This window comes from Lethenteron reissneri, chromosome 41 (assembly GCF_015708825.2).
Source record: "Lethenteron reissneri isolate LAM-NWPU_2019-01 chromosome 41, ASM1570882v1, whole genome shotgun sequence".
In the NCBI taxonomy this organism is placed as follows: Eukaryota; Metazoa; Chordata; class Hyperoartia; order Petromyzontiformes; family Petromyzontidae; genus Lethenteron; species Lethenteron reissneri.
Window position 1 is genome coordinate 9,974,940 of NC_083819.1, and position 22,801 is coordinate 9,997,740.

The window sequence follows — 22,801 nt, forward strand, 5'->3', positions numbered from 1 at the left end:
ATGACAGTGGCATTGCCCTTGTTGGCTGAGAGGATGAGAATGTCATCTCTCTTTTTTAATTGAGCGAGTTCAAAATGCTCATCCTTGCTGATGTTGCTAATGGATTCTTAGCGTTTTTGAGGATAGCAGCTATTTCAGATCTTGTAACGTCTGCCGGGATGTGTCCCAAACCATTGAGGGCTACGTCGACCTGGGCAATGATATCATCCACTGGGATGTGTTTATAGGTGACTGCGAAATTCAACCCTTTAGCTAGTACGGATTTTATGCTGTCGAAATTGGGCTGTTACTGTGATTGATGACAATCTTGTTAACATCTAACTTTTTAATGTGTGGCTCTGGCTTGTTTTTTGTCAGGAGGTTGAATTTAGCAATCAAGTTAACTTTATATTTGGTTGACATTGAAGTAGCTGAAGAAACTGTCATGTTATCTACATGGTCCCAATCAGATATGGACATTTTATCTGTTAATGCTAAGTGTGATTGTAAGAGTCTTGTCTAAATTATAAAGTTCAAATCGGAGCAATCTTATTCTCTCTGAGATTAGAGCTAGGCTGGCCCTAAACAAGATCCGTTTAGAGTTAGGAGAAGTGACAGCAGTTGATGTGAGTGTAAAGGCAATCGGTGTTACCTTGGTGTCGCGGCATCTCTTCAGAAATTGAGCGAGAAATGGAATTAATGAAACAATAGGAATCGGTTTTACCCTTTCTGGCAATAAGGTCCCATCGATACATGGAATTGGTTTTAAATATAATACAAAACGAAGCTCAGAAAGGCTCGAGACAATGGTGCTTTTCCTGGTGTAAAGACAATTATTAGAATGTAGTGTTCCTGCAGTGGAATGATTATACAATGCAGTAGCAGACCATTACACATGCTGAAATTGAAAAATACGCGGTTTAAGTACAAATTATGCCGCTGTTTATGTTCCAATTGAGCCCTCCTGATAAAAGCACTGCAGGGACATTACCGTCAAGCAGGCCTAACCGGCTGCTAATTTCCAAAAGCATAAAAAAAATTCATCACAGTATATAGTTCCCAAGAGCAGGCCATTGTGTTCCGTGTTCTTGCCAAATGTTGTGGAAGTACCGGCGATTACTGGACTTGCCCAATCTCTAAACACTCCCAGGAGCCAACGTACCCTGTGTGCTGAGCTAAAAGAGAGCACTTTTGGCCAAACTGCTCCAAGGCAATACTTGATGGATGAACGAATGCTGGGGCAGACTCCATGATGGGTGCAGTGACTGCCACGGAGGGGTTCTTTTTAGCTGGTTTGAAGCAATTGGTAGTGTTCAAAACACCACCAGCACAGCCTCGAATGTGCGGTTATTCCACGTAAAATAGGACATTTACACATGGGCGCGGCACGTGCAACTGTTTTATTACTAATTTATCACCGTCTTCATCATCATGAACCATGGTTTTCATATCCGCTGCTGGATTAAGGCCTCCGCCTGCCATTGCCATCCCTCAATGTATTGAGGAATAATTAATCTCACTCCTGCACGTGTACTGATGGCATCACTCCATCTCCACGCTCGTCAACCTCTGAGACACGTGTCCCCCTTTAGCTGCCATTCCATGACCAGTCGCATCCTATGGCCATATTCCCTCCTCACGATGCATCCTGCCCAAGCCCAATTATTATCCTTCAGAGTGAAAACACCATCTATAATTTGTGTTGGCTCCCTGATCCGTTTGTTCCATTTTTGTCTCAGTGCAATTCCAAGAATGCATCCCTTGATACGTTTTTAGCATTTCTTCCATTTCTGATCAACGTCAGAGCAGATAACATACAATGATTTATCCCTGTCTTCTTCACGCACATTAGACATCTAGATATTTTTTTACGTGTGGAAATATTTGTAAGTCACTTGGAGCCAGTTATTAGGAGTATGGGTTTTCTGAAGAATTCAATTTTCAATAGTTTTGCCAGATTGCTAAATTTCTCAGCTCACACACAATTACTTGCAAAAAAAAAATTTGCTACAGACCCGGCCAAAGGTTCCAATACAGGACCCTCATGAGAATTAATTCTTAAGACACGCTGAGAATTTCCCGGTTAAACTACAAAGAAAACTTGTAAAAAAAATCTGCATTTAATCCATTGCTTTGAAATTTTGCATAACGCTACTTAAGAATATTGTACTTTAACTAAGCATTTTCTATTTATTGTAGCCCCAATGCTTCTACGTCACGCAAAGACTTAACGATCACCTCTCATGTTTCCTGTCAGTGACGAGGCAAACCCACCAATTTATTTGCAATATAAAAATGAGTCACATTTTAACACAAGTTGTAAATGCGTGGCAAATGAAATCATTTAATTTAACTATTTTGTACACAACCACTGTACTTTCCATACAAAAATACAATACCGTTCGGGGGGAATAAGACAACAGAAAAAGTAAAAAAAATTAACGTAAACCTTAAGACAACTATGATACACAACTACATCGTTTCTAAATGGCAGTTAGACATACTTAGTTGGAGGGACCATGTCCATTACATTCAGTTATTTATTTCATATATAAATCCGACATAGAGGAGTTGTGCTTAAGAGCACTCAACAAACATATGGCTGAGGGTTCAAATCCCAGTCACGGATCAACTGGTCCCACGATCCCGTTGGGGCTGATACGATGAGCACCACTGTGGGGAAGGTCAACAGTAGATATGTTTCATAACTTGCCCACCCTCTCCCCCCGGCCACGAGAATGTGGAATTTCCTCCACCGGCTCAGCACCTCCAAAGGAAATGCGCGCCACGTAATTTTCGTTTTAGCGTAGAGACACTGTGAATTCATTACTACTACGACCCACTTGAATAGACGAGGGCTCAATGACACGACATGACAACATATACAAATGCTGAATAGAATGAATCTACAACCGGTCTAAGCAGTACCCTGCCAAAATTAGACTTTGCGATTGAGTAGAAGTTTTCCTTCACGAATAATTGACTTTTTGTACTGCATCTATATCTATTGCCATATTTTTTAAGATTTAAACCAGGATGGAGATCCGACCTATTGTTTATTAAAATAAAGGCCCTTATTTACAAATTCATCTTGAGCAAAACAAATTTCATATATAACAATTCGTTGCAGTAGCACAACTGGGAAAATATCAGCACGTAAATATATACATTAGGGAAACTATTGAAGATGGACTGGAACACTAATCAATGAAATTAGGAGGCAAACGAGACCATGTTAGTGTGGTTTGGAAAATTCGAATTGGCAATGAAAAGCAACAAGCCAATGTGCTTAACAAAAAAAGTTTTCAATCAGTGCGTATTACATACAATGGTATCTGGGACCGTAGACACTGACAATGGAAATGTAACAAATGCTGTAAAGTGCGCAGATAAGCATGGCGAGGGTGCATGCTCGGATTAACACCGAGACAGACAAACGCATGAATCGGAGAACAACCGCAAGTTGAAGACATCATTGTGAACGTTACACGCGAGCTTGAGCAGGACACGACGCTGGCCAGGAATTTATAGCCAGTGGTCGAGGCTAACGAGGGAGGGGCTTGCAAGGAGAAAACATGCCCAAGAGGACAACCGCCATGAATATGGAGCGATGACATCGGCTTGTTTGGAGGACAGCTTTATTCTTTGTTGCACCGCGGGATCGTGAGAAATGATGACCCCCTTCATCCAGCAGTGGATAGAACATGGCTGATGATGGCTGTCAAGCGTCCCTCTGTCCAAACGAGTGTGGAGGTGGTGGTCATATCCACCTGCAACCCTTAGCCAGCGCTGTACATTCCCCTTTGGCACTTTTAATGTACACAGAGCTGAATGCAGTCACTATAATAATACTACCCTTTAATTACCCATACGATCTTTACTGATACTCAAAACTTTTCGGATGCTTAGACAAGAGTTTGGCCTGTGGGAGTACACTTGATAATCTGAAGACGGGCTAATGCTCAAAGCTCAATAAAACACATTCAAGAATGCATTGCTCTACTGCCATCTATTGACCACCAGAGCTACAACACGTAGCAGTCTAAGACAGCCTTGTGTAGCCACGATAAGGCTCAAGCCTGCATAGCTTCCGAGACCTGACAACTATTGACATATTCAGCATGATTTGGTCGGAGGCAAAATATGCCAACTCACTTATACATTTCATGCGAGTGCTGAAATGCTTTATGTGATATTTACAAAAGACACATTCACGGAGCTGCACTTTGGACTGTGGTGTACTGCTGTACGGAACGCTCCATTATGGCATGAAACCAAGAGAGTTCCAAATGAAGTTGCAAGTTCAACGATTGAATATGAGGTGCGGAGGCCAAGTTTCGTGGAGGTGGTGCTTATTGGTAGGCACTCTGGAAGATTCGAGCCAAGCCCGTTAACGTGAACATTTTGGTCCTTTATAAGCGAGCAATGTTAAATCGCCAACCAATCACGTGAAGCCAATGTCAAACCATCTAACCAATGACAAGAGAGTGATCTTGAACACTTGTCCATCGCAGGAGAGTGTTCATATGCACTTGCCAATCACGAATGCTCCATGTCAAAAGCATTAACCAATCATGAGAGAGCCATCTCTATGACCAGCCAATTTTGAGAGGACAGCCTCAACTATCGATCATTCGTGATTAAAGCACCAGCAGCGCCAAGCACCGACCACAAAGGAGCAGTGTGAACCATCAATCAACCATGACGCACCAGTGTCAAACCAGCATCCAAACCACAAGAGCGCCGGGCATCAATCAGCGATCAATCGCGAGCGCGCCAAACTGGCCAAGTCACCCCCCCCTCCACCCTAGGCGCGCCGTCACGTGCCACCGGCGGGCTCGTCCCTCGTGACGGCGCTCACCAGCAGCAGGTTGGAGGCCATGAACTGCACGTTGAGCGCCGTGCAAATCCGCGTCGATGGCGCCGCGCCCGTGATCTCAGGTCGCATCGACGTCGGCCGCGAACGCAGCGCCGCCGCCGCCCCCGGCCGCCCCAGTTCCGCCACCGCCGCCAGTTCCACCGCCGCCAGTTCCGCTGCCGCCGCCACCACCAGGATTCGTGGAGGCTCCACGCACATCCCACACGCGCACCGAGCCGTCGGAAGAGCCGGATGCCAGCGCGCTGCCGTCGGGGCTGAAGCTCAGGCAGGTGATGTCGTCCGAGTGTCCGCGTAGCTCCTGCACAGCACGGCAAGACGTGAGCGAGCGCCGTGTGTCGGCAGCCTTATCTGCGTCCCCACACCTCCGATTAGCGCGGTTGGCTACGTACGGCGCAGAAGAACTTCAACGTACATACGTTCGGTGCTGCAGGCGCACCGTGAAAGTTGGGGGTGTCCTACCAGCGAATGGTTCCCGGTGGTTATTGGTTAGATTACCGGCGCACTAGGCGTGCGGCTTGGGAAGCGTGCGTCATGGATGTGCAGATTATAGTCGCGCAGTTGTGGGGTGTGCGTGCATATGATTTGCCTTAATGCAAAGCGGTTGCTGCCAAGTGCGTGTGCTTTTACTGTGAATTTGTGTGTGCTGTGGGGAGCGGTAGTGTAGCGGTTGGCAGTTGGCACGCTGCGCTATGAATCCAGTGACCTGATTCTCGCTCACGGATAACACCAGTGACAATTATCTGAACTGGACTTAGACCTCCCCTACATCGACGCAACCTCAAATGAGTACCTGATGCGGTATGTAAGCATCGCTCCTGGAGAGACAAAGCTGGTCAGGCGTGGTGCTGGCTTTCATAGGTGCTCGCTAACAGCACTTGCCCCAAAAGTCTGTTACGGCTGTACAGATAATTTTTGTCTTTGTGCTGTGTGCGTTGGCCATGCTCTGCTTGTGTGTGTTTTGACTGCGTGTGTGCTGGAAATATTCTGCGGGTGTCTCTGACCTAATTATACAAATTCTCAATACATGTATTGAAAACATTCCCATGAAAGAAAAAAATTAGCACGTACCAAAAGCTTTTTTTAAATGTATTTAGGCGCAATGAAGAAGGGCCATTTCCCCAAAAACGTGTTGAAATGTTTTCGTGCCAATTGTGCACCACTGCCAACGCAGCATCGCCAAATAACAAATCTAAAAATGTTGTGGGTGTCCGCACACCCACCGTATCTGTGTCCCCCGCCTGCGTTGGCACGGAGCGACGTGGGCGGCCGTCATCCTACGCCCGCCCCACTGTACTAGAACTGGCAATCCCTGTGGGTTACTGCGATAACAGCAGCGGTGCTGTTAATGCAACTGCAGTACAAACCCTAAGCAATATGGACTAATAAGGGAGATGGTCATGGCCCGGCTCGTTGAAAAGTCCAGCTACGCACAATTTCAATTAAAATCTAATTGAATTGCAGTTCATATAGGTAGGCTAAGAATTTGACTTGTTTTATTACTTTACATTTTACTGTGCAATACAGTATTGTAATTAATAAATACATACAGTATATAGTTTATACAGTACGGCTACTGTAAATTGCTCTGCTTTGCTAAATTATCACCATTCTTTACTGTCTGTTCCAGCTACTCCCCGTCGGCAGAAGGCTGCGGTCCATCAGGACCAAAACCTCACGTCATAAAAACAGTTTCTTCCCATCTGCTGTGGGCCTCTTCAGCAAGGCCAAGGGCTTAAAATGATTTTTACACTTACTTTAACATTTTATCTACAAAATTACACCTTGCCATATTTACAACATGTTACCCTATTTGTATTTTTTGTATTTTAGAATTGTATATTACGACTAGTTTACATTTTATATTACTTATTCAAAATTTTACATACTTTAGCCCCTGAGTATTAGTTAGACTTTGTAATTTTAGTATAGTTAGACTGTATACCACTTATTTCAGTTTTAAGATTCCTACATGTTGAATGTATGCACCTTCCTGCCATAGTAAATTCCTTGTTTGTGCAAACTTTCATGGCGAATAAAACCCTTTCTGATTCTGATTAAGACTCCTGGGTAGGCTAGGCCATTTTCGACTTACGATATTTTTGACTTACGATGGGGTCGTCGTAACGCATCTCCATCATAAGTAGAGGACTACCTGTACTGCCATGAGTAAATGTAACACTTTCTGTTTGTCATTCTTTGGAAGAACGTAATCAACCAGGTGGGGTGTTGAATGTTGTGTTAGCCGACTCTCTGTGTTGTATTGCATTATATTTATAAGTTTACTATGTTTGTTTTTTCTCATTCATACCTGATGATGGTTGCTTGTGTTGCAATCGAAACGTCGTATTCTATTATTATTTGATTTGATATTCTACGTGACTTTACCGAAAGAACCAAAGAGTATATTCTATAATTTTTACTTTTTTTTGCGTTTCATTGAATATTGGCCAACCTGGTCCAACTAAGTGCCAGAGTCCGGCTAGCCGGGGTTTTGCTGCACTTACAATCGAGATGTCAATACATTGAGTACTGGCTGAGAATTAAGGCGCTGGCAATGTCGTAAAGTTTTCATTTGATATATAGGTGTTTGCTTATGTTGGGAAACACTTTGCTCGAGGAATCTTATCCTGCCTGGACCTAGTCTCCATCGACTAAAGTGCAACAGCCATTGTCATATAATGCTTTGATTTTTTTTCATCTAACCGGGCATATTTTCCAGGGCTCAAAGGAATGTGTTTAGGGATGCGTGACATGTGGCGACTGCAACTACGGCATGCAGTAGAACTGTCTGAGTTTGTGCAGCGACTCCCAACTCTTTATATAGTACGGCACATCGTGGAGCTCTGCAGCAGAGCGACATAAACTAAACTACTAAACAATTTTTTATGTTACCAGGTAAAGCCCAATGAGCTATGTGGCTCTTTTTGAGAGGTGACCTGGTCAAGTTGATCGCTCAACGAAGTGGTTTATCGCGTGGAAATTTATAGCAGCAAATACTCGACATGCGTGTTTCTAAATATGGAAGGGAAAAAACGTAAGATCCGGAGAAAAAAAAAATCACCCCACCACGAGAACATGGAAACTCAAAATATACAAGCGTCAGGGTTGGGATCTAACCCACAAGCGTCTGTATACCAGGCGAGGTAGTTAACATCTCGCCACCGTGGAACCCCTGAGATAGTTCTGTGTAAAATTACAAGTGATAGCTCCGTGGTGAAATTTTACAGTGGCTGTTCTTTGTCTGTCCTTCATGGAATCCCAGAATGTTTCTGATTCTTATGCCTCAGGTGCACGAGCACAACTGGGACGTAACCAGTAGGGATGTCACCGTTAATCACCCGCCTTCACTGCTTTAAATGGATTCTTATGCTCACGGAAAAGGGTTGGGCTGCCCAAGTACATTAGTTGTAACTATTTATACAAAAGTACAAACCAATCAAACACCACTTTCACTGTGCACATTGCTTTGTACATTAGCGCCAACACAGTCCCTTAATCTGAGTCGTTCATCATCGTCATCATAATGATAAATGTATTATTTATAATCATGCATTGATTATTGTTATAAATACTTGTTATAAATAGTTGACTGGCTTTGATACCAAAGCTGAGTGGAACAAGTATTATAAGCATTCCCAAGCCTGCTGATGCAGCACTTGAAAATTCTACAATTAATCATCTGGCGCAACGACGCTGTGACAACAAAGTGTGGAGGGGGCTGGCAATCCCTGTGCCCCACGCTACTCATTGGGGCACAGGGATGGGTGTGACCAAGAGGCGAGATGTCACCATGAACGAGCAACCGGGGGGCAGGAGTTGGTTTTAGGGACAGGGTCCCGAATACCGATCGGCTGCACCAATGCAGCCGCCTTGTTGTACACTACAGCGCCAGGTGTAGCCTGACAAGCGTAAACGCTTCACGTCAGCGAGCAATGGGTGTGTCGAATCGCGGCGCTTCACGTGGACCCCCGTCTCAGCTAAGGTGGGAGGAGAAGAGGCTCTTGAAATGCTTCTGAAAGTTCATATGAATCAATTCTGGCGGTCGCCTAAATGAGGCTGGTTGTAATTACCGGCGAAATGTCGTACTCAAATGGTAAATGTTGTGGGTTTACTCTCCAACACACTGGTGTGCTGAACTAGTAACTAATTGGCATGTTTGGCTCTGTCGGGTGGTGGCGGGTTTAACGACATATTTATATTCACACCAACGAACCCAAAAAAAACCTCTATTATGGATATATGAATCTCACAGACAACGCACACAGCTAACGGGATGTGTATGGAGCGTAATTACCACCCAACTGGGATAGACAGCATGACACCTAGCCACGATTAGATGAATAAAACTGCAGTCCTTTGGCAAATCAACCATCCTCTACAAAGCACCATTGATGGGATGAGATGAAGAGGCAGAGAGATCACGACCAAACCTAACGATATAAGAGGCAGGCTACTGATTTCTAACCCCTAATAACGCGTACCGATTTTCTAAGCTAACCACATGCCGCTTTATATATATAATATACTAGCAGGAAGTAGCTGGTGTTGCCCAGGCGAAAAAGACACACACAGACATCGACCAAAATGGCCCTCTCCCATAGCCAGATAACATCTTGAAAGTGTTGTTGCATGTTTGGGTACACTTTTTCCTCCAGTTCCTGTTCAGAAGTGGAAAGGATGCCTTTAGACATGGTGATAAGTCCATCTGTGTCGTCAGCAACAATACTGGCATTTCCAATATCAAGAAGAGCTTTAGCAGAGTTGCTTGTGTCTTGGTCTCCATGGAGATATACACGCATGTTTGTAGTTAGCCTCAGTTTCATCACGTGCCTCCAGAGGAATGATGACTTGATGCAGGCATTTAACTCATCAGCTTTGGTTTCCCGAAGTACAATGGGTAAGGTTTATCGGAAGTCACGAGCCATGAGAAAAGTTACACCACCCATAATGCTGGAATTGTCGTGGAGGTCCTGCAAAATTGTGTTGACAGCCTCAAATGCTCCCTTCTGGGACATGGTGCATTCATCCCACACTATTCATTCACAATTAAGCAGGACTTGTGCAAGGGCAGTCCCCTGTGAAATATTGTAAACAGGGTTTTCTTGTCAGGATAGATCCAATGGAAGCTTAAATGAGGATTGGGCAGTTCTTCCTCCAATAAGCAGAGTTGCCGCAATCCCCGATTATCAAAGAAAAATACGCCTCAATTTTTAGTCTCAATGTCTTCCAAGATTTTCGTGTAGGCTTCTCTTTGTGTATCAGCTTTGGTTCATTTTCCACAATAAATTTAAGAAGCTCTAAACCATCATAGGATATTTCACGTAGGATCTCTTGAGCAAGGGCATGCAGGTTGTCCCTGTAGGGTGTTGGTAGTCCGATAGACGTGAGGTCTTTTCAACCAATGGAGTGAAGTTTGTCCTCAAGGAGGATGAGGGCCTGGTTAAAGGTGACATCAGAGCGTGCGAGTTGGTACAGTCGAGCAGGCGTTATGTAATAAAGAAGTAACTGAAAGCCGCACTAAATCACTAATTAAACTACTTTAAAGGTGACGGACGCAAAATCGGAATAATGCTGGCTCAGCACGGGGCTTATGTTGTGGTACCTGGCTACTTTTTTTAATTGTAAACCCCACGGTTTGCGAGCTGAATCCTTCGCAAGTTTTGGCCGCACACACACAGACAGACACACAGACAAACAATGACATTTATAGATTAGATCGTTATTACTTGATGCAACTTTTGTTTCTAAAATCAGTTAAAGGCTGAGAAACCTGACAGCTTACAGCTTACATCGGCAGAGTCAGTAAGCACGGGAAGCTTTACGGACAATGGAACGGGCGAACGGAACGGCAGGGCCAGCCAACCTTGACGATGGCGCCGCTGCCGATGTCCCAGAGCCGGACGCGCTGGTCCTCCCCGCCGGACGCGAGCAGGCGCCCTCCGGGGGAGAAAGCGAGTGCCAGCACGGTGCCCCGGTGGCCCGTGAAGAGGCGTGCCGCCGAGCCCTGCTGGGTGCTCCACAGGCGCACCGTGCGGTCGGCGGAGCCCGTCGCAACGTAGCTGCCGTTGGGGTGGAAGCGCACGACGTTCACGTCCGACACGTGGCCTGCGTAGACGCGCAGTGGGAAGGCGCGCTCGGGCACCCAGAGGCGGGCCGTGCGGTCGTGCGAGCCGCTGCAGAAGTACAGGCCCAGGGCGCTCACGTCCACGTCCCACACAGGGTACGCATGTCTGTGCAAAGGCACCGGAGGAGGGGTGGGGGCACAGGGCGGTGTTACGGAGAGGTGGAACGACGCATCGGGTACAGAGTCACGGTGAGAGCGAGGGGGTCACGAAGCGAGCGGGAGGGGATCATGTCATGGTTGTGGGAGGTAATCGGTGAGGGCATGAAGACATGAGGAGGAGGAGACTGTCGGTGCAGGCACGTACCCTTGGTAGACGGCGGTGTTGGTGAATGTGCGTGGGTCCCAGAAGCGCACGCTCGTGTCCTCGGAGCACGAGAGCAGCCCCGCACCGCCGGGCAGGAAGCGCACGGCGTAGACGGGACCTGAGTGGGCGCGCAGCGTCTTCACGTCGCTGCCTTTGCTGTCCTCAACCACCTGTTGTACGCACAGTGGCACGCATACGCGCACAGAGCAACATTAAACACAAATAATCGATTCCAAATACAATTGATTAACACATAGAACCACATACACACAGAACAACTGTCATTCGCCACTTCGAGACGGTGACATCACTCACCACAGTCGTCGTGCCAGGCTAGAGTGAGTATGGAAGAATCGCTGAGAGGTCATGGGACAGACCCAGGAGTTATGGGTTCACTGCCTGAGATTATTGGCTGATGCACCATCTGTGCTCCCCACTGTGTCAGCTTTCTGTGTGTTAGCCGCCCGGCGCTCTGCTCATTGTTGTACGTGTGGCTCCTCTGTCCTCCAACTGACCAGTAGCATCCTTCAAAAGCTTCCTCCACTGAGGCCAACCTTGACCCCGCTGGTACCAGTCATCAGCAAGACCAGTCAGTTCCAAATCCTCCCATACCACATCAGTCCATCTCGTCTCAAGCCTGTGCTGCACTCATTTAGCCCCCTCTATCCAGCCAAACAGAAGCTGCTCACACTCACCCATAGCCACACATATACAGTCCCCACATACACACTCGCACAGATACATTCAGACAGTATTCCCTCGTGAATTGCGAGAGATACCTTTAAGAGGTGATAGTAAAATAGCAAATTACGCTGATAATAATATTGGCCAAAAGAATTACCTTACATAAATACATATAGGAGCTATTAAATACAAAAAATGCTTCTAAAGCTTCTATAAGTTCTATTTTGTACGCGCAAAGTTTGCAGATTCATCTAAAGCTTCGAGAAGATCCATCTCTCTCATATCTTTATATTATCACTTTCTCTCTCTCTGTCGATCCAGTCGTGTAGAGTTCCAGATGCGATTCGTGGATAGCTAAAATCGCGGATAGCAAGCTCTTAAATACCAATACCCGCCATTCGCTACTATGTGACGGTGATGAAACCACAGCGCCTGTGCCAGGTCGTTCTTGAATAACAAACACAAACACACACGCACGTCCCACCTTGTCGTCCAGGATGTCGCACGCGAGGTTGACGCGCGCCACGTCCACGTTGTGCCGTGCAGTGCGCAGCTTGCGTGGCCCCAGGCTCCACAACATCACCCGCGAGTCCTCGTAGCCGGCCGCCAGCATCCCCATCCCCGGCGCCACCTCGGCCGCGCACGGGGGCGCCGGCACAGGACGGTCCGCCGCTGCCGCCGCCCACCATTCCAGCACCACCACAACCGCTACCGCCACAACCACCGCCGCCACCACCGGCGGTTCCCGCGGTAGCACTGACAAACGACGAGGAGGAGGACGACGAGAATGACGAGGAGGAAGAGGAGGAAGTGGAAGGAGGTGGCGGGGCGGTGGCAGAAGCAGTAGCGGAGCCGGCAGTTGTGGTGGTGGAAGCAGTGGCGGCAGCGGCGGCCGAGGAAGCCGACGATCCCGGTTGTGGCGAAGTGGCGTTGGCGATCACGGGGCCACCTGCACCTGCCGCCGACGCCGCTGTTACTGCTGTTGCCACCGACGCCGAGGCTGGAGGCGGTGGTAGAGGTGGCGGCCGCAGGCAACGCCACTGGTCCCGCCGGCGCCAGACCCAGAGGCGGAGCCGGCGGGAGTGGTGGTGGTGGTGGTTCCGGGTGGCGTTGAGTCGTCCCTTGAAGCCGTAGAGGCAGACGGTGGCGGCGTTGAGCGGCCCCTCGCGCACGCGCCGGATGCTGTCCTGCAGCAGCTCCAGCGAGACCTCGTCCGGCGGGAGGGCGTTCATCTTCCCGAAAAAAAATGTACGCAACGTGATGAATCATTCGCCGATAATATTCCAGATGTGTTTTGTCCCGTTCTTAATTAGATTCAACGACCCATACAAGTGCTCAATAACCGCAGACAGGCACAACTCCCGTCATTCAATGAGTGCGCCACATTGTATGTACAAAGGTTCAAATGTCTTCGAACCCAAATGTGCGTGAGATCGCACTCATTTACATCGGTGTGCCTATTCCACATTTCCATGGCAAAGGCCAGTCTATCACGAGAGTAATTTGATGCTTGTAACACGACGAACAGATAAGGGTAAAAATGAGACAATGAAGCCGCTGATTATACCCGCCCAACTCTTTGTGCCGAACACCCCATCAACACCAAGCTCCACTGTTGACCTTCATCCCTGAGCCTCACCTCTGGGTCACCGTCAGCCGTTAGCCCCCCCTGCAGCTGCTGCCGATTCTCCGGCCCTGGCACTCGCACCGCCCCCCCCACTGCCGCCGGTGCCGTCGCTATAAAGCTCGAGCCCCGCCGCGGAGCTGCGCGCCTGGGCCCGCACGTCGAGCCGCAGGTGCGTGCTGACGGCGCGCAGCAGCAGGCCGTGCTCGCCCTGCAACAGGTGGCGCATCAGGCGGCCGTGCGCCACCACGCCCAGCTCCACGCACAGCTTGTGCTCCGTGAGCGTGCGCACGCACGTGTCCGAGCCCACGTCCTGTAGCAGCAGGAGCAGGCAAGGTCGGTCGAAGGATTAGAGGCGGCGGTGGCAGAAGTGGTGGCAGCAACAGCAGATGTAGGGATGTTTCTAATAATGCCCTTATTTATCCACGAGAGCCTCACTGAGATTCAGTGAGGCTGGCCGCCTCTATCTCCCTAGTGGCGATATTTACACACCACACCATGTACTCATTTGTGGCCGAGTCGACTTAGGGGAGGTAAAGGACCGGTTCAGATAATCGTTACTGGTGCTGGCTCTGGGTGGGAATCGAACTCGGCTAGTCGGGTTTCTAGCACAGCATGCTCACCGCTACACTGTCGCTCCCCATACACACATAATACACTAAGTAATACCCCGGTTTTCGTCGAGGATGCGTTCCTGAAAGGTGCAACAAATATTGGAACGACGCAAAGCGAATTACAGGGTAGGTGAAGGCGAAGGCTGAGGCGATGGATACGAGAAAGCTCGGAAGATGCTGCCAGCCACGTGTGTGGGTTGAGGCGACACAAATCAGTTAGCGGTGTTAACAAAGTGACGACGTATTTTCTAAACGACATAAAAGGGAGAGACGTAAATCAGGGTATTACTGTACTCCCTTGCACTCATTCACACACGTACACGTACTTATAATCATGCAAGAAAAAACAAAGATCCACCATATAACCTTAACAGACTGTTGGGGCAAGTGCTGTTAGCGAGCACCTATGAAGTCTGGAACGGTACACAAAGGGGTGGGTGGGCAGCACCACACCCGACCGCCTTTGTCTCCCCAGTGACGATGTTTACACACTGCACCAGGTACTAATTTTAGGCTGAGTCTACCTAGAGATACACAAACCTGCCGCGAGAGCGCTGCACCCAGCCGCTCGGCCAGGAGCCGCTGCTCGTGAGTGTGGGCGACGGGCCCCACGTGGCGCCCGTGGAACGCCTCGGCGGCAGAGCGCCATCCGCCGAGCGCGAGCTCCACGCACAGCGCCAGCGAGAGGGCGCTCATCAACGTCTGCAGCTCCACGCGCTCCTCCCCGCGCAGCTCTGCTCCAGTACAACCGCACACGCAGCCACGCGTTTAGTGCTCCACCGTCACGGGGTCCACTATGCACCACACAGTTCCACATGCTCACCGCACCTAACCGGGTGATTGGCACTCACCACACAGGGTCCACTATGCATCACAGTTCCACACGCTCACCGCACCTAACCGGGTGATTGGCACTCACCACACAGGGTCCACTATGCATCACAGTTCCACACGCTCACCGAACCTAACCGGGTGATTGGCACTCACCACACAGGGTCCACTATGCACCACAGTTCCACACGCTCACCGAACCTAACCGGGTGATTGGCACTCACCACACAGGGTCCACTATGCACCACAGTTCCACACGCTCACCGCACCTAACCGGGTGCTTAGCGCCCCACGACACGGGGTCCATCATGCACCGCACTATTCCACACACTTTAACCAGTTGGAATCTGGTGAAAGTTTATGTATTTAATTTAATTGTAAAAGCTTTCTAACACTGTTTTGTTGTTGTGCAATTGCTTTTTACTTGTGTAAACCAGGTATCGCTTCTGACCCACTCCTACTGGACATGTGAAAAAGAGCTTCATAACTCATCGGATTTCTCCAGGATAAATAATGATTCTCATTCTGACAAAGATATTCTCAGGCTAATCGGGCTCTCACCTGGTTATAACTAAAGGAAACCAGTATATACCTCCACACACTCTACATACATACACACACACAAACAAAATATACACTCACCATTGACAAATTGGCGTAGTGCGTTGAACTGGCGATCATAGTGCGAGGGGTTGGGCTCATAGACACCAAATGACACTGCGTTCATAGGCCCACTCTCTAGCTGGGCTGTTGATACACACACAAAGGCAAAAGCAAAGATTCCCCCATACAACCTAAACAGACTGTTGGGACAAGTGCTGTTAGCGAGCACCTGTGAAAGCCAGCACACCACACAAAGGGGTTAGTGGCTAACACCACGCCTGGCCACCTTTGTCTCCCTACTGGCGACCGGTTCAAATAATCGTCACTGGTGTTTGCCGTGAGCAGGAATCGAACTCGGGTCGCCAGGGTTCGTAGCGCAGGCGCATTAACTGCTGCATTGACACAGAAATCGCATGTATACACACATAGCAAGTGCACGTATGTATTGTAATAGCATGCACATACACAGGCAAGCACACTTGTGCATAATCACAAACATGCACAAAAGCACACATCGGGAGACTGCGTAGCTTTTAAGAAAAACACAGAGGCAATAAAGTCAGACTGCCACAGTGGGATACAACCCATTTCCTACTGCCATCCTCTCATTTATTTAGGCTGCAAAATAATATTGTTTAACTACTACTGGAATCTTGCAGCAACCTAGGTATCGAAAGATGTATTGCTGAGGGTCCCATGATAAGTTTGGTGAATATCCGCAGCGTCGCATGCACGCGTACACACAGCTTTTGACAGCCACTAATCCAAACCTGTCAACACATACGGTTCACCCGTATTCTTGTACAGGGAAATTTAATTTTTAGGTCCATACGGCGTACAGCCGTTTCAATACGGGCAAACATTTTTTTGGTCTATTTGTTTATTTCTCTCTTGTGATGGGACTTTGTAGGATGAGCAGTTGAGATTTATAAGGGCACGGGGTGACCAATTAATATCTGAATTGGCTCTATAATAAGGTAGGGCACTGATAAGGGGTTGACAGGTATGCTTATTTCTCAGCCGCTAATGGGTCCGCCGCCGCACCTGCCATGCTGGCCGCCATCTCCTCGGCCGACTGACAGCCGCGGAAGCTCTGCCGCTGAGCCAGCTCCGACTCGGTGTAGTGGCGCCGCTTGAGGAGTTGGTTGACGGCCGACTGGAGCTGCTCGCTGCGTACGCGCTTCATGGCGCAAGCGGCCGCGCGCCGTCACGTGGGCGTACGGCTCATGCGACCTAAAACGTCGCGGGATAACATAACAAGAATGAGAAAACAAACATAGTAAACTTGGAAATATAATGCAATACAACACAGAGAGTCGGCCAACACAAGTCAACAATACATAGACGCAAGCTTCAAATCTAGAAATAACAAGAGAGTATCAGAATCGGAATATTGATTTGTACCGGAGGAATGCGATGAGCTATGAAGCTCTTTTTCAGACCGTCCAGTAGTTTTCACAGATATCTAGCGGTATGATAAACGCGAGCCGTCATTGGCATTACTCTTTGGTTCTTTCGGTAAAGTCACGTAGACATAAATTAAATAATAATAATAGAATACGACGTTTCGATTGCAACACAAGCAACCATCATCAGGTACAAATTAATGAGAAAACAAACATAGTAAACTTGTAAATATAATGCAATACAACACAGTCAGCTAACACAACAGTCAACACCCTACCTGGTTGATTACATTCTTCCAAAGATTGCTAAATTTGAGAGACAATACATAGACACAGAGACAATACATAGACCAACACACATGCAGAGAGAGACCCACACCAAGACAAACAGAAAGACGCTAAATTTCGATTTAAAGCTTTCGTGACTGCAGGGATGTTGATCCTGCATAATGCATGGGCATAATATGACTTTGAAACCCCCCCGCCCACCTCCTACGCATTTTCCATGAATATGCTAAATTCCTCTTCACATGCACATTCTTTTGTTAAGGCGCTCTTTCCTCCACCTCCAACGCAGCTTATATATAAGCTCCTAGCTTGGCATTGTCTCATTCTTCACCTGAAGACGGCTGCTTCCGTTGTAGCCGAAACGTCGTGAGAATTATTTTATTTTATTATGTTTTATTTTTATTATTTTATTACTTCCCTTCTACGTGACTTTACCGAAAGAACTAAGAAGAAAGACGCTAACCTTCCTCAAGAGATGACGTGACAACAAGGTAATACCCATCGCTTTAAACATGCGTCTCTAAACAGCTCTCTTCATACGCTACAGTAATTTTGCTGGAGCAGTCTACACCTGATGACGGATGCTTGTGTTGCTTCCGAAACGTCGTGATTTAATTTAGTTGTTTTATTTATTTCTTCTTATTTTGTTTTCGCCTACGTGACTTTACCGAAAAAACCAAAGAGTATGAATCCTTGCAGTCACGAAAACTTAAAATCTAGACTCAATTCTCCTGTACAAGAATACGGGGTAAGCCGTACGTGTTGACGGCTCTGCATACACGACTCTTTGAAAGCAACTCGACGAAGCAACAAGTCATTTGTGTGTCCAGACGGACTCGTGTAAGACGCAGACCAGGTGCGCATCGTCGCTGGCGGTGCCAGAGACCGGAAAATCCACATTCCTATGGTAGGGAGATCGTACAGCACGAGCAGTGATGTCAATCGTGACAAAAACAGCCGTTTGGTGTTGAACAAAGAAAGCGGAGTCTCGGTGCGTTACAAATGTTGACTTGTCAAGCAGCAAAATTAGACGGGTTACGAGCAAAACAAGACGATGTTTCGTTGACAGGAAAATATATCGGACCGTGTTCCACCAAGTAAACAAAGCGCGACTCGGTCCGTTTAAGTGTCTGCGCGTTTGATAATTAAAGTTCGCCTAATTGAAGCGCTTTTTTAACAAAAACGTAAAAAGATTATACAGACCGCGGCCTAGCTAGTCGAGGCGCTCATCCCGCGCGAGAAGCGATGCAGAGCGGTGTAACGAATTTTTAAACACATGAACCCGCCGACTGTGTGTGGCGTTGCGTTTACAACGACACGCTGCGAACGTCCAACGAAATGTCGCGTTGTTGTTTAAACTAAAAGTGAATTTACAAATTTTAATTCATTGCAGAGTCAACGGCAGGCGCGCGGGGGTGCCCTGTCCGTCCCCATCGAGCCTCTGGAAACCCGCGCGGGGCGCTTTTAGATTCCGCTTGGTTTTGTTCCGGCCTGTGAAACAGCAGTAGCACGCATACAAATACCATGAATATAATTACAATAATTATTATTATTTCAATACAGAACAGTGACACGCGTACTCATACCATAAATATAATTACAATAATAATAAGTTTTACATTACACAACAGTAACACGCATACTAATACCATGAATATAATTTTTAGTTACTACATAACAGGAGCACGCATAACTGATACCATTAATATATTCCAGATTTGAAGCTTTCGTGACTGCAAGGATTCATTTTCTTAGGTTTTTTTCGGTAAAGTTACGTAGGTAAAAAAGTTAAAATTAATAAAAGTAAAATAAAAATAAAATAAAAATCACGACGTTTCGGAGGCAACACAAGCTTCCGTCTTCAGGTGGAACCGTCACAGCACGATTGCTGTATCAAGTGAGAGAAATTCCAAGAAAACCGTCCTTGTATATATACTGGTTGAGGGTGGGAGGAGCCAAGGTAGGCACTGAATATTATTGTGTAGAATGGTTGATTGAGCCTATTATTATGTAGAGGTGGTGCGGCTTAACTCGCTGTCAGGAAATGAGTCTTTCTTGTGTAAAATGGTTGACTGAGCCTATTATTATGTAAGGGTGGTGCGGCTGAAATCGCTGCCAGGAATGCTCCAAATATGTGTAGTTACATCTTTTTTGCATGATTAATAAGATCTTCCAATGATTACTAAGTTTGTACCCATCATGTCAACCGTGATGACGGTTGACATAATTTCAACCGTGATGATGCTATTTCATTCATTCTTATGGGGATTGATTCGGTGTTCGAACAAATCGGTGTTCGAACACGGGTTTGGAACGAATTAAGTTCGATCTCCGAGGTACCACTGTAACTAGAGGCGTGTCGCGCTTAACGAGTGAGATGCGTTCCGCGAAAATTGCTCGGTAAGCGAACAGGAACGTTAAACGTTCGTCGTTTCCCCATAGACTCACTCCCATTGTGTAAAAAGCAGTCGCCTTTCAGCCCCAAATGTTCCACTTTTGAACATTTTTATTTTCAAACATGAGAAATACTCATTACTGCGTAGTTTTAAAGTAAAGTAAAAAAAACCATCAAAGTTAACACTTACTACACATGAAGAAACCAGTGCAAGATTCCCCCTCACCCCCATAGAAGATAATGTTGACAGGGGTCTGCAACTTGCGGCTCTTCTATCGATCAGTCTTTGCTCGCTAAGCGAACATTTTTGCTCATTTTGCGAGCAAATTGTGGCTAAATAAAATTTGCAGTGATTTAATTTATTTTATAAAGAACCAAAGAGTATGGATCCCTGCAATCACGAAAACTTCAAATCTAGATAAAATTTGCCCGTTGTAGCGAATTCTCGTAACAAAAGAACGCTCGTTAAGCGAGTCACCCCTGAAGTTTGGAACAAAGAAAAGTCTCAAGCTGCGTCCATGTGTGGTACTGGACGGGAGATGATGGGTGGGGCTTGGGTACATAAATCTACACTTTTTTTTTATTACACGCTTTCTATTAACTCACTGTCTGTTATATTCTTGGTTCTTTCGGTAAAGTCACGTAGAAGGGAATTTATAAAATAAGAAAAATATAAAACAACAAAATCATCATCTGATGATGATTGCTTGTGTTGCAGTCGAAACGTCGTGAGGATTTTGTTGTTTTATATTTTTATTATTTTATTGTTTCCCTTCTACGTGACTTTACCGTAAGAACCAAGAATATGAATCCCTGCAGTCACGAAAGCTTTAAATCAAAATTCACTGTCTGTTGTTGTCGTTGTATCCTCAAATCTTGTAACTCAATTTTAACCCACTTCCCAATGTGGTATCGACTGCAAACTTGGTATACTTATGTCATACTGATGGCAATACTAAATTCTATCATAAGAAAATATAATTGTCCACGCTCAACTCACGTTGGCTGTAAATCACCAGTCTCTTACGTTATGGCAAGCTTCGGGGCCACTTCCTGGAGTCGTGGAGTTTTTCCATTACTAGTAGGGTACATTTAATTAAAGCGTGTTTAAAAAAAAATATTACTTTTTTTTTTTACCAGATAAGCCCCACTAACCTATATAGCTCTTTTTCAGAAGCCACAAATGATAGCTCAACGAAGTGGCTTATCACGTGGAAAGTTATAACAGCCAAATACTCTAAAGGCATGTTGATTCTAAAAACTCGGAGGGAAAAATCCACACGACGAGAGACACGCTAACTCAAAATATACAAGAGTTAGGGTCGGGATTGAACCCACGAGCTCCTGCATGACAGGCGAGACAGTTAACAGTTCGCCACCACGGTGCCGTATCATTGACATCGTCACGCTGGGCGTAACTTGTAGGGGGTTTCCTGCCTTCAGGAAGCAGGATAATTTTATATTTTTGGAAGGGCCCGAGTAATCGACTACAAAACGCAACGATTGTTTGTTTTGGTCAATTAAGCGGCTGCATCGATCAATCTTAGCAGTTCTAATTTTCTCTCAACTGAAATGTAACAGCTTATCTATTTTCATTCAGCTTGTATACATCATTCAATGCTTAACACGGATCATTCTATGCATGTGTCGTGAGCATATGAATAGATTTCAATTGTTGGACGAATACATATTTAGGGGCCGTCCATAAATGACGTCACGCGATTTTGGACGATTTTTGACAAGTCAGACCCCCCCCCTCAAATATGACGTCACAAAGCTCTGCCCCCCCCCCCCCCAAAATAAAACATGCTTCAAATCGCTTTAAACTATTGTCATTGTAGTGCGTATTTAATGTGGCGCTGCACTCTGATGTTGTAGGCGAAAACATTTATTAAAAGTCTGTTTAATTAAGTAGAACGTGTTGTGTATATTTAAAGTTGCGCATTTTGATGTGACGTCACATTTCTAAACCCCCCCCCCCCAGGTGCGTGACGTCATTTATGGACGGCCCCTTACATGCTGAGCACAGGATACCTACACAGCGACAAGTCTGTTAAATTTCCAGGGTAATTATTATTAGCCCACTGGACTTCCAGTACAGAGGTCGTCGGTTCAACCTCTCGGCGCGGCAGTTGAAACGATGGCGCAGAGCTCTTACCCCCCCCCCCCCCGTGCTTCAGTCCACTCAGCCGTGTACACGGCAGTTGTTCAATCAGCAGGCAGGTGGCGTATGGCGGGGTAAAGTGTAGGTACTCTCTCCCAACTCTTCCAAGGCGTCTGACCAGCGTGCAAAAGTAGACCAAAATAGCTGATTTTATTTCGATTTAGAGCTTTCGTGACTGCAGGGATTCATCTTCTTGGTTCTTTCGGTAAAGTCACGTAGAATGGAAATAATAAAATAATAAAAATGTAACAATAAAATAATTCTCACGACGTTTCGGCCACAATGCAAGCAGCCGTCCTCAGGTGAAGAACAGGTCTGTCAGACGCTGTCTTCTCGACAGACCTGTTCTGCACCTGAGGACGGCTGCTTGCGTTGTGGCCGAAACGTCGTGAAAATTATTTCATTGTTTTATTTTTATTATTTTATTATTTCCATTCTACGTGACTTTACCGAAAGAACCAAGAAGATAGCTGATTTGAGTTCACTAGAGCTCGTTCGAGCAGAGGCCCTTCCGGACAGCAGCGGTACGTGCAAGCAATTGCAGGGTCGTGCCTTTGCTTTACATCTACTAAGAGCCCACAATACACCGAATGACCTTCAAGTTCAAGTTCATGTATTAGGTACAGAGCCCTGTGAGCCATTCAGCTCTTGAATCAGGTGCAACCGCAACAAACAAAAAAAACATGAACAAAAAACATCTTAAAGTGAATATGTGACTAAGTGAATATGTGACCTACTCAAAACCAGACGAGTCTGTCCATGCTACCAAGTCCCACTTCAGGAGTCCCCGATTGGTGGAATCTCTATCTCGTCTGGGCTCGGTAAAATGGTCCCCCCTCTACACGTCAAGGTTTCTTAAGGAAACAGAAACTATACGAGTAATAAAAGACACCACACCATTTGTTC

At 46.5% G+C, this 22,801-nt stretch overlaps 1 protein-coding gene across 1 annotated transcript; it reads right to left on the bottom strand.

Moving 5' to 3' along the window:
* Positions 1-1,361: 1,361 nt before the first annotated feature.
* LOC133352675 (TAF5-like RNA polymerase II p300/CBP-associated factor-associated factor 65 kDa subunit 5L) lies at positions 1,362-18,779 on the bottom strand. The gene is given in 15 exon segments (XM_061568470.1): positions 1,362-4,918; positions 4,920-5,156; positions 10,722-11,088; positions 11,287-11,456; positions 12,455-12,628; positions 12,630-12,926; positions 12,928-12,999; positions 13,001-13,090; positions 13,092-13,202; positions 13,610-13,639; positions 13,641-13,907; positions 14,749-14,942; positions 15,682-15,786; positions 16,687-16,875; positions 18,540-18,779. Coding segments are annotated over 14 exon segments (2,376 nt in total). The 5' UTR covers positions 16,829-16,875; positions 18,540-18,779; the 3' UTR covers positions 1,362-4,798.
* Between the last annotated feature and the right edge of the window lie 4,022 nt (positions 18,780-22,801).